The 15,292-nt window shown below is 34.4% G+C and overlaps 3 protein-coding genes across 7 annotated transcripts; all 3 read left to right on the forward strand.

The window, feature by feature from the left end:
- LOC126915969 (cGMP-dependent protein kinase 1-like) lies at positions 1-7,525 on the forward strand. 2 transcript variants are annotated; one of them, XM_050721259.1, is made up of 14 exons: positions 32-408; positions 2,159-2,310; positions 2,764-2,835; positions 3,328-3,560; positions 3,642-3,784; positions 4,228-4,365; positions 4,444-4,622; positions 4,890-5,137; positions 5,230-5,553; positions 5,839-6,070; positions 6,189-6,295; positions 6,404-6,643; positions 6,855-6,921; positions 7,007-7,525. In XM_050721259.1, exons 1-14 carry the CDS (start codon positions 267-269, stop codon positions 7,100-7,102), a joined length of 2,373 nt encoding a protein of 790 aa, XP_050577216.1. In that variant the 5' UTR covers positions 32-266; the 3' UTR covers positions 7,103-7,525. The 2 variants fall into 2 exon arrangements, with proteins under 2 accessions (XP_050577217.1, XP_050577216.1); XM_050721260.1 differs by lacking the exons at positions 6,855-6,921; positions 7,007-7,525 and having other exon boundaries at positions 1-408; positions 6,388-6,584.
- A 256-nt stretch (positions 7,526-7,781) lies between these two features.
- Positions 7,782-11,184, forward strand: LOC126915977 (cGMP-dependent protein kinase 1-like). Of its 3 annotated transcripts, XM_050721280.1 has the most exons (12): positions 7,789-7,934; positions 8,023-8,222; positions 8,301-8,443; positions 8,521-8,658; positions 8,765-8,934; positions 9,002-9,246; positions 9,355-9,666; positions 9,894-10,125; positions 10,196-10,302; positions 10,386-10,625; positions 10,707-10,773; positions 10,842-11,184. In XM_050721280.1, the coding sequence occupies exons 2-12, from the start codon at positions 8,050-8,052 to the stop codon at positions 10,935-10,937; spliced, it is 1,923 nt and encodes a 640-aa protein (XP_050577237.1). In that variant the 5' UTR covers positions 7,789-7,934; positions 8,023-8,049; the 3' UTR covers positions 10,938-11,184. The 3 variants fall into 3 exon arrangements, with proteins under 3 accessions (XP_050577240.1, XP_050577238.1, XP_050577237.1); XM_050721281.1 differs by having other exon boundaries at positions 7,787-8,222; positions 9,355-9,615; XM_050721283.1 differs by lacking the exons at positions 10,707-10,773; positions 10,842-11,184 and having other exon boundaries at positions 7,782-8,222; positions 10,196-10,286; positions 10,386-10,557.
- Positions 11,185-11,513: 329 nt separating this feature from the next.
- LOC126915968 (zinc finger protein 595-like) lies at positions 11,514-15,234 on the forward strand. 2 transcript variants are annotated; one of them, XM_050721257.1, is made up of 2 exons: positions 11,514-11,930; positions 12,034-15,234. In XM_050721257.1, exon 2 carries the CDS (start codon positions 12,180-12,182, stop codon positions 14,661-14,663), a length of 2,484 nt encoding a protein of 827 aa, XP_050577214.1. In that variant the 5' UTR covers positions 11,514-11,930; positions 12,034-12,179; the 3' UTR covers positions 14,664-15,234. The 2 variants fall into 2 exon arrangements, with proteins under 2 accessions (XP_050577214.1, XP_050577213.1); XM_050721256.1 differs by having other exon boundaries at positions 11,514-15,234.
- The last annotated feature ends 58 nt before the right edge of the window (positions 15,235-15,292 follow it).

Raw genomic sequence — 15,292 nt, forward strand, 5'->3', positions numbered from 1 at the left:
TAACTTAGATCACGATCATCGGTCGCATGCTTTTCATTCCAACGGGCTTAACGAGTAACACTCGCGCGAGCATTGTGCAAGAAAAATTGCGAAATGCCAACTTGCGCGTGCTTGTGGTGGAACGTCCTCGTGATTACGTAAAAAGAAGAAAAAAGAATAGACACAAAGAGACAAAACAGGGAAACAATGGTCGACTGAAAGGAAAAAAGACGAACGACTTCGATCGCTTCTTCGAGTTAATAGCTCGACTTCTAACGAAGCAGGAAATGCTACGCGAAACGAACGTGGTGCCGCAGTTAGATAGGATCTGCCACGGAAAGAGACGATTTTCTAGTTCCTCGCTGCTTCGGCGATCGTTTCGTGGCATTACGTATACTCGCGTGAGCTCGAACCGGCCAACTTTCGATGGTAATCTCTTTCGTTTCGCTTTGTTTCCCTGCTTCCTATGCTGATCCTCACCCTCGCCGAGTCGCCAACTGGACGGTTCTTTCGAGATAATCTCTTACTTTTGATTTATGACGAGGAAGCCAACGCAGAACGAAATTTACTCGCAGTTGAAGTTACTACGATTGACGTCTTTCCTGCAGTCGAACACGTGATTTCTGCTGATCTATGTATAATAATCAACCTGTTACTTCGAAATTATAAATTGAGTATTTTCTCTTCCTTTTTTTTTTTCTTTCTTTTTTTGGAGAATAATTTTTTAAACGGCCGAGATTATTGAAAAAGTATGACAACTAGCAAGGATGTAGAACCACGTGCTCGACAAACACGGCATAAATAACATTTGGCCAGATCCTCGTATGACTAATCAAACACCCTTATCGGTCTCTTAATATAGTATAAACCGACGTTACTCTTTGTAACGAGATTACGTTAGCATTTCAAGATACGATCAAACAAAGACTTCAATTAATCCGCCCTCATTTTTCAAATTTTCTCATATAATATCGGAGAATAATCGTTCCGTTTAGAGTTACAAACGAGTTTGCCTAATTTTTCATAAGTGTACAACTTTCTTGCCGATTAAGCTGAACTATGGCCGACAAAAATGAACATCAAGATCGCGATAACATCAACTTATTAAATTTCAATCTCTGACTGGACGATTACTCGTATTATTACTCGTATCGTACGATTAGGTACAGTCCGAAAATTATCGAATTTGATTACATAAGACAACATTCCATTCGAGTAAAAAATCGAAAGATAGATGGAACGATAAAACACTCTCTACATTTGTATTCGAGACAACAATTAAATAGGGATCGATTATGCTCTAGTTAACGCGAAAATTTGTTAACAATGGAAACTATCCAAAAGATCGTACCTTGAAACGAGAATATCCACATCGTGAGAATGTGCTAATATGTCGTGACGTCAGCATACGATGTATCGTGCATCAAAGATCATTAGCATAAGCATGTGATCGGCTAAACCACGTGCTCGTGATCGTCTGGCGTAAAAACTTTTTGTTTGACGGTAGCTTTTACGGGAGTCGACGATCTCGATAGTAGATCTCGGCAAAACATCTGTAAATTGTGATTATCGATAATTGATAGTTGAGTTTTAATTAAAATTTCGTTACTATATTTGGTAAGTTTTTATTTAAATTATTAAGAACCAAAATGAACGTTAACGCAACGCGACACTTCTAACGTTTTTCTTTTTTTTTTTTTTTTAATCAATTTACATTATTGAATTTTATCGAATTGACATTGTAATCAAAGAAAGAAAAGTTATTTCTGCATCTCCGGTTTGTGTAATAATCTTTCGTAATTCTAATACTATTCTTGTAACTCTATAAAAGAATAACTTACGCCATTTATGTCTTCAAATACTTTACGCAACTTTTGCACATTATCTATTGCTTGGTCCTTAATGGTAACGATATAAAAGGCAAAGATGTAGTTCCATCGCTATTTGAGCTTGTTTAAAAAGTCGCGACAAGATAATATTTATAATCAAGAGCGTTATAATAAAGCGCATCGCTCTTGATCAGAGCTTACGGAAACGATAAGTGATGTTATCTTAATTAACGTCGGCAAGAAATTGGAACCAGATAAGACAATTGCCTCGATCAACGCGTCAATCAGCGACTAAATATTTATACATAAACGAATTTACTGCGAAATTGAAATGATGCTTTGCCTTTCAGAAGTTAAAAGAGTGTGTTTCCGTCATGCTGTGGATGAACAAAGTATGAAGTTCTCGTGCTTCCCGAAGCCAAGTATCCTGGGACAGAGGGGCAGTATCAATCTTGTCTCTCTGTCTGGGAATGAGTCGAACAATGTGAACAGTACGACCTTAGTAAGTTTGAACATTTTCCAAACAAGGACTGCACCATAGTTTTATGTCGTATGATTCTCTCGCTAGTCGTCCCGAAAGAAACAGCCACAGTTGGCCTGATTGCTGCACGTATGCATATGTGGAAACTGGAAATAAGATTATGAAGATAAGAATAACTTCGATCCAATCGCACATATGCAACACAGGGATTATCATATACAGTAGCTACAAAAGATATTTAAATATCATTGTATTTTATCATAGCATTTACATATTAATTAATTAGGTGCAACTAAAATTGGGCGCTATGAAAATGAAACGTAGAATCTGATAAAAAAAGGCTTCGTTAGAAAATCTGCGAAATAGCCACTGTATATACAGCCAATCATCGGCTTGTTCTTCGAGGCCTGTAGTAAGAGAATCACTCTGTATGAAGCAAATAATTTTTTAATTCCTTTATTTCTTCGTTTATAGAACCAAAATGTGAAGAGCCCAGTGGTAACGAGCTACAAAGAATCTGGTGAACCAGATCTGACTCATGGCGTTGTGAGTATTTAAAAATACCTATCCGATCAGGCAGAGTGCATCATTTCGTAAATTAACGAATACTAATTAACGGACGCGTAAGATTTTCGTAAAAATCAATAACACAAAAATATTCTTAAGAAGGTTTAAAGAACTTTAAATAGATATATCTGTTTTGATTTCTTTATCTCTAAGAAGACATTAGGCAAATAGAATATGTACATATTGTAGCTTCGTGAGAGCAAACAGGTACTAATTAACAAATTGAAATTTCATAAGAATCAGTAATATAAAGACAGATGTAGAAAAGTTTAACAATTCTAAAGTAAACATACATATCACCAATGTTTATGTATCATATTCGTAACAAAATATTCATTGTGTAAAATTAAGGTAAAAGACATGTTAGAAAATAGCAGAATGTTAAAGAAAATTGATCGATAAATCAATTTAAACAATCGATAAATCATAGAAAATGGTTAATTTAACAAGGAAATTTTATTTCTAATACAGATACGACCCTTACCTGGTGCTACGGTAATATCTAATGGAATCGGCCCACCTGTACAGTCCCATGGAAAAAGTAGGGCACCATTGCCACCACAACAAAATCACAATGAGAACGATCAAGATTCTGTCAGAACTTCGGATGGTTCTGATCAACCTGCGAATCCCAGAGGCGGTATTATCGGCAAAACTCCAACGCCACTCTCTGAGCCAACTCCTGTTTACGAAAAGGACGAAAGGTAAATTAAAGAAAAAATAATTGAACGAACTATTCTAAATAACGATACATTTTCTACGTATATTTTGTTTGTTCCCTATAGGAGTAAACAACAGATTACAAAGGCCATTTTGGAGAACGAATTTCTTGGCAACCTTGAAGAAAATCAGGTGGAAGCGTTAGTCGATGCCATGTACCCGAAACATATACCAGCGAACACACTAGTGATTCGAGAAGGAGATATGGGTAAAATTATAATATTTCTTTTTCTATATTAGTTGTCGTTTAACAATAACTGAACTATTTTTATCACCGAACGTCGAATATTTCACTTTCGAGCGAAGAACTTTCTTACCTATCTATAGAGTAATTAGATTACAGACATTTATGCAAATACGTATTTGTATGAAGATACAGTTTGAAAGAAATGAAATTTATTCTTCGGATGTTTTACATATTTTTGCATATTATGCGCATTCCAGGAATGTTTCCTTCGAATTTTCAACAAATGCTTAAAAATTCACAATCCAGTGATAAATAAATTTACATAAGAAATAAAGATCCTTCGTATGATTTGATAGACTAATAACACGATTAAATGTAACTTCAAACGAAATAAATGTAAAATATTTGCATGAGTTACGTATTAATATCGCTTTTCTAAATTCCTTTCTTAATGTATAATTTAGGATCGCACCTGTACGTGTCAGCGGAAGGAGAGTTCGATATCTATGAGGGCAACAATTTCCAAAGAAGCTTTGGTCCTGGCGTCGCGTTCGGCGAAATTGCTTTGTTATACAACACCAAGAGACTTCGATCCATCAACGGTAAATATATAGTAGATTATTTTATAAATTAATTAATAACTGTATTTTCTATTGAAAAAAGTCACGTTTAACTTTCAGTAAAGAAAGGTGGAAAGGTGTGGGTCCTCGATCGACCTGTGTTTCTCACTATTATGATTGACACAACGCAGAAAAGGCTGGAAGGAAACATTCGATTCCTTAAACAAGTTTCTGTTCTCCAAAAATTGCCCGAGCCAAAGGATCACGTCCTCGCTAAGATTTCCGATCTTCTCCGCGTGGTAAATACATATATTTTGTATTTCTAATAGTTAGACCATGGACGTTTATGTGTTTATAGGAAATTTAAAAGTATAAGGATACGCGGAACGAGCGTAATATGATAAAAGTATCTGAAATATCCAAAGCAAAGTATTCGCTGTAATATGTAGCGAATTAACAAATGCCTGTTTAGATTCTATTTACGTTCATAAAAATATAAAATCGCATAAAAATCTGCAATTTACTAATGACTATCTGAAAGTAAAAAGTATATATCTTCCCGATAGGAATTTTATCCTGCTGGAGCAAAAATAGTTACGCAAGGAGAAAAAGGTGACAAATTTTTCATAATCAGCGGTGGAAACGTTAGAATAACGAAAGACACCGAGGATGGTGACGAAGAAGAGCTAGTGGTCCTTGGAAAGGGTCAATACTTTGGAGAAATAGCTCTTTATGACGACACTGGTGAAAATCGTCGACACGCCAACGTCATTGCACTGGCACCTGGTGTCGAATGTTTAACTTTGGACCAACAGTGAGTTATACATAAATCAGTAGCGATAAACTTTCTCGTCTCGTGAGTTCTCAGGAAATATTCATGCTCTTTTAAATAACATTAAACTGCAGTTCCTTCCTGAATTATTTGGGTGGCCTCGACGAGATACGCAACAAGGATTGGTTAGCGGAATACGGAAAACAGAAACAATCGCTGACGCTGAAGAAGTGGTCTAGCGAGTATTCGAACGTCACTTTGGCCGATTTGGAGACCAAAGCAACGCTAGGAGTTGGGGGGTTCGGCAGAGTGGAATTAGTCACTTTAAAGTCAGATCCTCAGAAGAGTTTTGCTCTCAAGAGGCTGAAGAAGAAGGTGATGGTCGAGCAACAGCAACAGGAACACGTGCTGAACGAGAAACATATTATGCAAGCCTGTGATTCTCCATTCATATGCAAGTCAGTATTAAAATGAATCTTATCAATTGATAAACCGCGGATTTATAAAAATGAAAGAATGCACATAGTATATAGAGTGTTCAATATAAAATGTATATAGTATCCAAAACAAAGGATTGTATAATATGTGTAATTTATAATATTAATTTATCTACTTTACAATATTTAGTGGATGAGACAAATCTTTGCTAAATATTAATTTGCATAGATATCCGCCTTCTATTAATCAAATAGAAATTTCTTGCACGATAATTCAGAAATACAATTTTCGTTCCTTTCATTTAGGCTCTACCAGACGTACAAGGACCGGAAATACGTATATTTCCTGATGGAAGTCTCTCTAGGTGGAGACGTGTGGACAACTCTCCAAAGAAGGCGAGTCTTCGATGAGCCAACTGCACAATTCATGGTAGGATGCGTGGTGGAAGCTTTGGATCATCTTCATTCGATGAACATTATTTATCGCGATCTAAAGCCAGAGAATCTTATGCTCGACGCCCGTGGATACTTGAAACTAGTAAGTTCGATCTGATAATCACTAGTAAGTGATAACAGTTTGAGGAAAGTTGATTGTCAGTAGCTTGACTCTGTTTACAAGAAAATAGATAAAACGCGACATTGTACGCATTTTCCAGGTTGACTTCGGTTTCAGTAAAAAGATCGGACCATCGAAGACGTGGACCTTCGCTGGTACGCCCGAGTATGTGGCGCCAGAAATTATTCTGAACAAAGGACACGATAGGTAAATAATTAATAAATAGTAAACGTAAAATATTCTATAAAGATAAGCTGGATCAGTTTCAAATAAAATAACGAAGGTGACTTTAAAATAAGTTTAATTTATTCAAAGGGCGGTGGATTACTGGGCTCTCGGAATTTTAACTCATGAGCTACTAATCGGTAAGCCACCATTCCGAGGTTCTGATCATATGACCATTTACAACAAGATTCTGAAGGGTATCGAAGTGGTCGGAATACCTAATTCCATTAGCAGAAACGCCAGCAGTATCATCAAGAAGCTTCTTCGTCTAAGTCCTTCTGAACGTCTTGGCTACCAAAGAAATGGCATCCAAGATATTCGAGATCACAAGTAAGTGTATTAATTAAATAATTTATTTTAAATAAATTCAATTAAAACGCGCCAAAGTTTCTCTTTATACAAATATATTTTTAAGCAGAGTTTATTTAAACGCTTCGGTAGAGTTTCCTCGTTTCGTAGAACTTGATCTTTAAATAGATCGTTTATCGCGTTTCTTCGAATAGAAAGTATAGGCTTTTTTAACGAAATAACATTTTTATAGATGGTTCAATGGATTTAATTGGCAAGCCTTGCAGAGATTAACCTTACCAGCGCCAATCGTTCCAACAGTACGTAAAACCTATTTTACGTATTATTACAAATATATTAATTTTTAAATAAACTCACCACTTATTCTCTTTTATAAAATCCTAGATACGAAATCCGACCGATACGAGGAATTTCGAAAAGTATCCGCCAGACCGTAATGTTCCACCGGACGAGTTCTCTGGATGGGACGCGAGCTTCTAAGCAGGAAAAATCGCACGATAATCTAAGCTGTACATGATTTCTCCATTAAACGTTTGATAAGAGTCGTGAAATGATACAAAAAGTGAACTTGAAGGATGAAAATAATGTTTCCAATAATACCCAACAATAAAAACACACCGATAGCAAAGAGATTATCGTTATCTTTAATCGATTCGTATATTATAGATATGTAGTTTCCTATGTATGTTTCTTGCATTCGAAAACACTAATGTATGAAGACACTAATCTTGTATCTTATGACTAAACTGTAATTAATTAGCAATATATAATAGCAATATATATAATTCTTGTAAAAGAAGTAGAAAGCGAACAAAAAGATACTCTGCGATCGATAATAATTTTAACCATGATAATTTTAATATTACTAATTAATAATAAATTTATAGGTACATGAGTTGTTAATGTGTGGTACTAATTCATTTCCTTTTCGTTTCTGATGAAATTTCCTTCGAATTTTAATACAGACACGCATATAACTATAAACGGTATATTAAATTAGTAGAAACAACACACACTTCATTGAATTAACATAGATGCCATTCGGTAATACAGTTAATTGAACGAAGGGAATTCTGATAACTTTCGAAAAAAATGTACTTTTTAATTGTCTTATCAAACAAAATTACTAAGACCGTAAGTACTGGCGGATCATCGCTGCGTTCATACAAGATAAGATCAATCAACTTTATCGTTGTTGCAAAGCATCAGTCAAGTATCAATATCCTGTGCACTAATTCTTCGAACCATTTCATTTGTGATCATTAAAACACTAATTGGTGAACTTCCCAAGAATTATCATCTATTTCAAAAAGTCTGAAATTACATTAAGTTTATATATATTTGATCGAGTGAGCTAGGATCGAACGTAAACACCTGCGGACAAAGATTTTACTTTCTAGGCGAAAGAAAGAAACGGAAAATTAAGAATGCGTCTATGCTTCGGGAAACGTACTGGTGTACGTATGGGCGCGTCCGGATCCAATCGACGCAATTCCGACGCTTACTTTCGACAACTGTCCCTTCAAAGAAAGCATGGCGTGATCGGTGAAATAAACGTATCCTCCAATCTGCCAGTCACCGTTTTCAAGAAAAATGAAAAGTGAACAAACAACTTTAAACTATTCTTTCGACAATGATTCGAAATTACGATAAATTCAAGTTTCATGTCAAATTGTAGAACGAAACAGTTGATCAAAAACGCCATTTTGAACAACCAGTTCCTCGGAGATCTCGATGAGTCGCGTATAGAGAAACTTATATCGGTGATGTATCCGGAACAGGTGAGGGCCAATACGCGAATCATTCACGAAGGTGAAGTCGGTGAGTAATTACCTTTCGAAATGACAAGATATTAATCAATGAAATATTACAAAAACGATCGCGATCGATTGTATCAGGATCGCATATGTACGTCTCGGAAGAGGGAACCTTCGAAGTTTACGTAGGCAATACGTGCCACGAGAGCTTTGGTCCTGGCGTCGCTTTCGGAGAACTGGCCTTGTTGTACAATACCAAAAGACTGTGTTCTATCCATGGTATTATACTAGCTATACTATAAATCTTAAAATCTTTTAGGAACCATTTAACAAACTTAATAAAATATTTTATTGTAACTGTCGAGACGCTCGTTTGTTCCTTTAGCGAGTACAAATGCGAAAGTATGGGTGTTGGAAAGACAGGTGTTTCAGACGGTAATGCTAAAAGATAACGAAGAATCGTTGGAGCATAATTTGAAGATTCTTCGTCAAATTGAAATATTCAAGGATCTGTCGGAGGAGGTCCTGCAAAAAATATGCGACCTTATAACAGTGGTGCGTGTGAAATGGTTCCAATAATGCTAACTCGAAATTAAAAGACGCTATTTTTGTATCGCTTTAGGAATTTTATCCAGCGAATTCGTACGTGATTCGAGAAGGTGACAAAGGAGATAAATTCTACATTATAAACGGTGGTAGCGTGAAGATCACGAAGAATAAACCAGGTGGCACGGAAGAGGAAATGACAATTCTTGAGAAGGGTGACTATTTCGGTGAAAAAGCGCTATATGACTCTGAAGAATCTCGTCGACAGGCGAACGCTATCGCGATGGCTCCTGGATTAGAATGTTACACGATTGAAAAAAAGTAAACGTTTAAAATTATTTCAAATAATTTCACGATAAAGAATTAACAAAAGCTTATCATGAAATTTACAAATTTATTAACAAAGTGTGTCTTTGTGTGATGCTATAGAGCTTTCCTAGATTATCTTGGTGGACTAGACTTGATCAGAAATAGAAATTGGTCAGGATATTACAGTGTAAATGAATCGGATGACTGGAGTGACGAATTCAAGAATTTAACTCTGTCTGATACTGTATTTGAAGGAACGATCGGAGCTGGAGGTTACGGCCGAGTGGAACTGGTCGTCGTCAACTCGATGCCTAATCTTAGTTTCGCCAGGAAAAAGATTGTCAAGCATATGATCACAAAGGGTGGCTTCCAAAAAATGATGTATAACGAGAAGAATAGTTTGAAATTGTGTAATTCGCCGTTTATCTGCAAGTAAATTAACAACTCTGCTCTAACGTGAAAACGAATTTCTTTCTTTTTTTTCAACGAATATAGAATACGTAATTAAAGAAAGCTAGGAAAGAAAAAGATTCGATCTAGCGATTCTTTAATTTATTAATGCTTGTATCGGAATTTATAATGTAAAGATTGAAGAATATTTGCCATCGAATAACGATTTAATATATATTAAGCGAAACATAATTCTACGTTCCTTGTAGATTATACAGAACCTTCAAGGACAATAGATATTTATACCTGCTACTGGAAGTATGTTTAGGCGGAGATTTAAGAACAGCCTTATACAGAAACGGCCGATTCGATAATTCAACAACTAGATTTGTAACCGGCTGTGTCGTAGAAGGACTTCAACACCTTCATTCACTGGGCATCATCTACAGAGACTTAAAACCTGAGAACATCGTAATCGATAATCGAGGCTATACTAAGCTTGCAAGTTCTTTTATTTCAAATAAATAACAATCGATAATAAATTCATTCATTGACTCGGCTATCTTTACAGACTGATTTTGGATCCAGTAAAAAAATTGGCCCATACAAGACAAAGACTTTTATGGGTACACCAGAATATTTGGCTCCGGAAATCATTCAAAGTAAACTTTATAATCAGTACGCATTCTCATGTTTAGTTACGTATTTATCAAGTTTTAAATTTAATTCTTAAAACGATTGATTATTTTTTATCAACAAAGGGCCGTTGATTATTGGGCACTTGGAATTCTTACGTACGAGATGTTAATAAATCGAACACCTTTCCAAGATGTAAGTGATATAGAAGTGTATAAGAACATTCTTCGTGGCTTTAAGGATACGCTTGTACCGCCCATTATTAAAAACTCGGCAAAGAATTTTATCAAATCACTGCTGGAAGATGATCCATATAAAAGACTTGGTTATTTACGAAATGGTGTTGCTGATATTCATAACCATAGGTACTTATTAACGAATTTATAGAATATATTTGTATTCATTAATTTAAATATTAATATTTACATAATATAAATTAATTTCAGATGGTTCCATAACTTTAAGTGGCAGGAGTTACGGAACCAAACAATGCCTTCCCCTATTGTACCAAAGGTAAATAAGAAATTGTCATTGTTATATATCTTTGAAACGGCTAATCTCATTATCTAATTCATCCACAGGTGAGGGATCATCTCGACTTAAGAAATTTCGATAAATATGCTCCAGATTACAGATCGGCACCAATGGACTATTCCGATTGGGATACGAATTTCTAACAATCTTTATTATACGATTCACCTTGTATATATTATGTTAAAGTACCTATTTATTATTTAAGCTAACTATTAAATAATATATTAGCCCTTACTTTTCATTTTGTGACAGTATTAAAAATATATTTTTAAATAACGAAAAGTCAATTATAACGCATAACATATAGTTAAATCTTTTGTAAGTTGCAAAAAAGCATCAATTTATAAAAAATTATAATTAAAGTATACATACATACTTTGTATATATGAAGCACGATTAACCAAAGATTCCAGATTAACCAAATACGAATGCCACATTAATAACACTAATTCATTGCCATCATTGCCATGTACGAGATTATTTGTCAAGAAAGATTATGCTTACTTATGAAGAAAGCGACAAACAATTGTATCGCAAACAAGTACAATATTCTATTACAGAAGAAATACTTGAATACTTATAAACACGTTTCACCAGCCTTTTTGAAATATAAAAAGTTTAACTTAGCACTGCGCAAAGAACGCCGTCAACTTCAGGTGGCGCACGATTTGCTGTACTCCTCCAAATAACCTTGTTACACTATTGTTCCAATGGTGAATTTACAAATTTATATAACAAATAAATTACGGGTGATAAAATATATTATTACTCATACTGTTACATGAGTAACATTTACACCATAAAATTGCAATAAACATAATTTTATTTGTAATCAATAAAGATAAGATTTGGCAATAGGTCGTATCGAATTAAAGTGTGAAAAAGAAAAATACGCATTATGTATTTATAATAACATCTACGACTAAACGTAACAGTGAAATGTGAATAACACGATTGTTTGTAATATTTATATGTATATATTGATATATACCGCTTGGTTATTAGTGGTGACAGGACCTAACTTAACATGAGGTGAAACTAGGTCCATAAAAATTTCAATTGATAGCATTTTGCAAAAATATTGCACGATGGAAACTCATGAGAATGAGCAGTATGTTACATTTCCCCTTTCAGAGGTACACGATAGTATACAGGATAATATTATATCTCATGAAGAAATATGTGAACCAGTTGACGAATGTGTTCTACAAGAAGGACTCACTGAAGTATCTGTTACAGACGTTAATTCTAGTATCACAGAAGCACAGGTTGCGGTTGAGATTTTAGCAAAACATTCCGACGAGGAAGATAAAAATCGTGTAGTATATCCTATATATATTAAAGAAGAAGAACAACATCAATATACATCTGGGGACGATGAATCAATGGCTGTGGAAGCTCTACGACAACTTGGAGGCATGTATCCTTGTTTCGAAGACAAAAAAGTATGTTCCCGTTGTGCAAACATGTTCACACAAGCTGAGTTAACAAAGCATCGTACTACCTGTTTTGCTAGTAAATTATCATGTATTACCTGTGGAGAAAGATTCGAAAGAAAAATAGATTTAAACAATCATATAGTTTGTCATCAAGTAGATCGCCCACATGCTTGTAGAACTTGTGGCAACTTGTTTCGTTCAAAGAACAATTTAAGATGTCATATGTTGCAAGTGCACCAAGTGCAAAAACCTCATAAATGCACCATATGTGGAGCAGATTTTCAAAGGCCTTCTAGTTTATCCAATCATATGAAAATTCATACATATGTTGCTGGGCGCGCCATTATGCAGTCACAGAGTGATAATGTATCACAGTCAGAGGAAACATTCAGAAAATGGCCTGAAAATATGACAGAATCCCAAAATAATCAAGTGCCATCTTCGTCTGTACAAACGGTTCAAAGCTATGATACAGTTCAATGGACAGTTCCATCTTATAACTTTCAAAGTGAGCAGGCAGCAGTTAATTCAATATCTAATCCTGAGGAAAAAATAGACACTTTACATGAATTTACTGTAATGCCAAATGGAGAAGTAACACAGTTTGAATATACTCAACAAAATAATATAAATAATCAAGTCAATCAGCAATACAATCTTTCATTAAACTCATTTAATAATGCTGATACAATGGTAAAAGTTGAAACTTTATCGTATAATAGTGAAGATAGAAAGAATTATATAGAAGTTGAAACAAATGGTACAAAACAGCATACTTGTAGACATTGTGGAATTAGTTTTTCTCGCGCAACAGCATTGGTATCCCATGAAAAAACTCATACATCTAAAAATTGGAACATGCCAATTGAATGTGAGTATTGTGATAAACAGTTTCAAGATGGTAATCACTTAGCAACGCATCAAACAACTTGTGCGAAGAAACTAATGCAAAATAATGTTGAACAAGGTACGCCTAATAATAAATGGGGTAAACACGCATGTTCTGAATGTGGCAAAAAATTTACAACCAAACAAAAAATGTTCAGACATCAGTGGATTCATAGAAAGAAAACACATTCTTGTGAAGTATGTGGATCCCAATTTGAAAAGCAAAATCAGTTGGATGAACATAGATTATCGGCTCATCCTGGTGACTCTCCATTTACTTGTACAGAATGTGGTAAAAGTTTTGTATCACGTCAAGGACTTTGGGAACATGGTAGAACACATGCTGGGAGTCCCGCACATTTTCATTGTGATACATGTTCCAAAACATTTTCATCGAGACAGGGATATTTAATACACCATAGAACTCATACTGGAGAAAGGCCATATGGTTGTAAATTTTGCTGGAAAGCGTTTAGAGATGGTGGAACTCTAAGGAAACATGAACGTATTCACACAGGAGAGAGACCTCATGTTTGTCCTCTATGTTCAAGAGCATTTAATCAAAAAGTTGTTTTAAGAGAACATGTTCGATGGGTTCATGCAGCAGGAAAAAATGAAACTGAAGTAACTGGGCCCCCTTTTTCCTGTCCTATATGTGGTGCTTTAAATCAAGATCGGGATGAATTATGTGCACATATTGTTAAACATTCAGATCAAATGATTGCAGAAGCAAAAGCTAAAACAAACAATAATGCACTAAAAACCAAACCAGTTAAGAAAAAGTCAAAAGTGTCTGCAAATACATATTTACAAGGAAAACAAGGAGCTGGAAATCTTATAATTCCTAAATCAGAGGAAACTGAAGCACTTTTGTCTATTACAGAATCAGATAAATCAGATGACCAACAAATTTTAAGTGATAAACAAAATAATACTTTCCTTGTAGTTACTACAGAAAAACGTGATGAAAATTATATTGCAATATCTGAAATTAAATCTGAAGACGTACAATTATTAGTTGATGAAAAACAAGATGAAAATATTCATATTTCACAAGCTAATCATAGTCACAGAGAATCTTTAAATACAACTCGCATAGTTTCTACAGAACGAGAAGGAAGTGCACTTCATACCACAAGCAGTCATAATGAAATAACTACAATGCATTTAATACAGACTTCAAAGCAAACAAATACTTTACATTTAATATCAAAGCAAAATGAATCGTTGCCTGTTCTGACACTACCAAATCCTCAGAGTCATGAAAATTTTTCCAGTCAAATTGCACAAATAAGTAATGATGATTTACCAATGGATATGGTAACTCACCATTCAACTAGGCAAAATCAAGAAATCAAGAATCACAGTGAAGTTGGACAGGAATCATTAATACAGGAGGGAGGATCCCAAACGGCTGTAATACAAGTTGTACAATATCATCAGCAAGACAGTGATGATGGAGAAGAATTAGTCTGTGGTATTTGTGGAGAAGATTTTAATGATAAAAATGTGTTGATGGAACACGTTAAAATTCACATATAATTATTGTTACTTTATTACTATTCAAGTTTGTGATATTCTCATGCTATTAATGTGGCTATCTAGAAAATAACAAATTTGAGGATTTCTTATGTTATTGAAAGGAAAAAAAAAACTAAATATAACTTTAAGTATCGTTTCCAATAGTAGTAGTAAAGCACCAATCTTCTATGTGTCTTACAAATGCACTGATATTAAAAAGAAACAGGGAATTTCAATGATATTTATACATTTTCAATTAATTTGTTTTTGTTTCTTCAAAATGCTTTTGCACATTTAGATCATACATTATACATGTGGTAAAATAATGTATATCTTTTAAAATAAAATACAGATAAAGATTATATATTATGTAAAGCACATTACTGATTGTCTTAAAGATTAAAAAAAAAACATATCGTAAGAAAACTATCTCAAGATTATATATCTCTGCTTTGACGCAATTTACGAATTGTTTGGTCTTGAATTTAGATATCATTTTTCAATATCTAAATTATAATTAAGTCAAATGACACTTAAGATGTAGAATGTGTGGTGCGATAAAAAAAAAATAAAATGCATTTTATTTTCTACATTTACTTTATATTAAAACATTTTTCTTTTTAATACCGCATCGTGTAAATTTATCATCC

Source organism: Bombus affinis, chromosome 5 (genome assembly GCF_024516045.1).
Source record: "Bombus affinis isolate iyBomAffi1 chromosome 5, iyBomAffi1.2, whole genome shotgun sequence".
Classification (NCBI taxonomy): domain Eukaryota; kingdom Metazoa; phylum Arthropoda; class Insecta; order Hymenoptera; family Apidae; genus Bombus; species Bombus affinis.

Bases quoted from the DNA above. Each gene is read 5' to 3' on its own strand.
- LOC126915977 (XM_050721280.1), top strand. From the start codon at position 8,050: ATGCGTCTATGCTTCGGGAAACGTACTGGTGTACGTATGGGCGCGTCC. The intron at 8,935-9,001 runs GTGCGTGTGAAA...GTATCGCTTTAG, and splicing joins TATGCGACCTTATAACAGTG to GAATTTTATCCAGCGAATTC. The intron at 9,247-9,354 runs GTAAACGTTTAA...GTGATGCTATAG, and splicing joins TGTTACACGATTGAAAAAAA to AGCTTTCCTAGATTATCTTG.
- LOC126915968 (XM_050721256.1), top strand. From the start codon at position 11,883: ATGGAAACTCATGAGAATGAGCAGTATGTTACATTTCCCCTTTCAGAG.
- LOC126915969 (XM_050721259.1), top strand. From the start codon at position 267: ATGCTACGCGAAACGAACGTGGTGCCGCAGTTAGATAGGATCTGCCAC. The intron at 2,836-3,327 runs GTGAGTATTTAA...TTTCTAATACAG, and splicing joins CAGATCTGACTCATGGCGTT to ATACGACCCTTACCTGGTGC. The intron at 6,296-6,403 runs GTAAATAATTAA...ATTTATTCAAAG, and splicing joins CTGAACAAAGGACACGATAG to GGCGGTGGATTACTGGGCTC.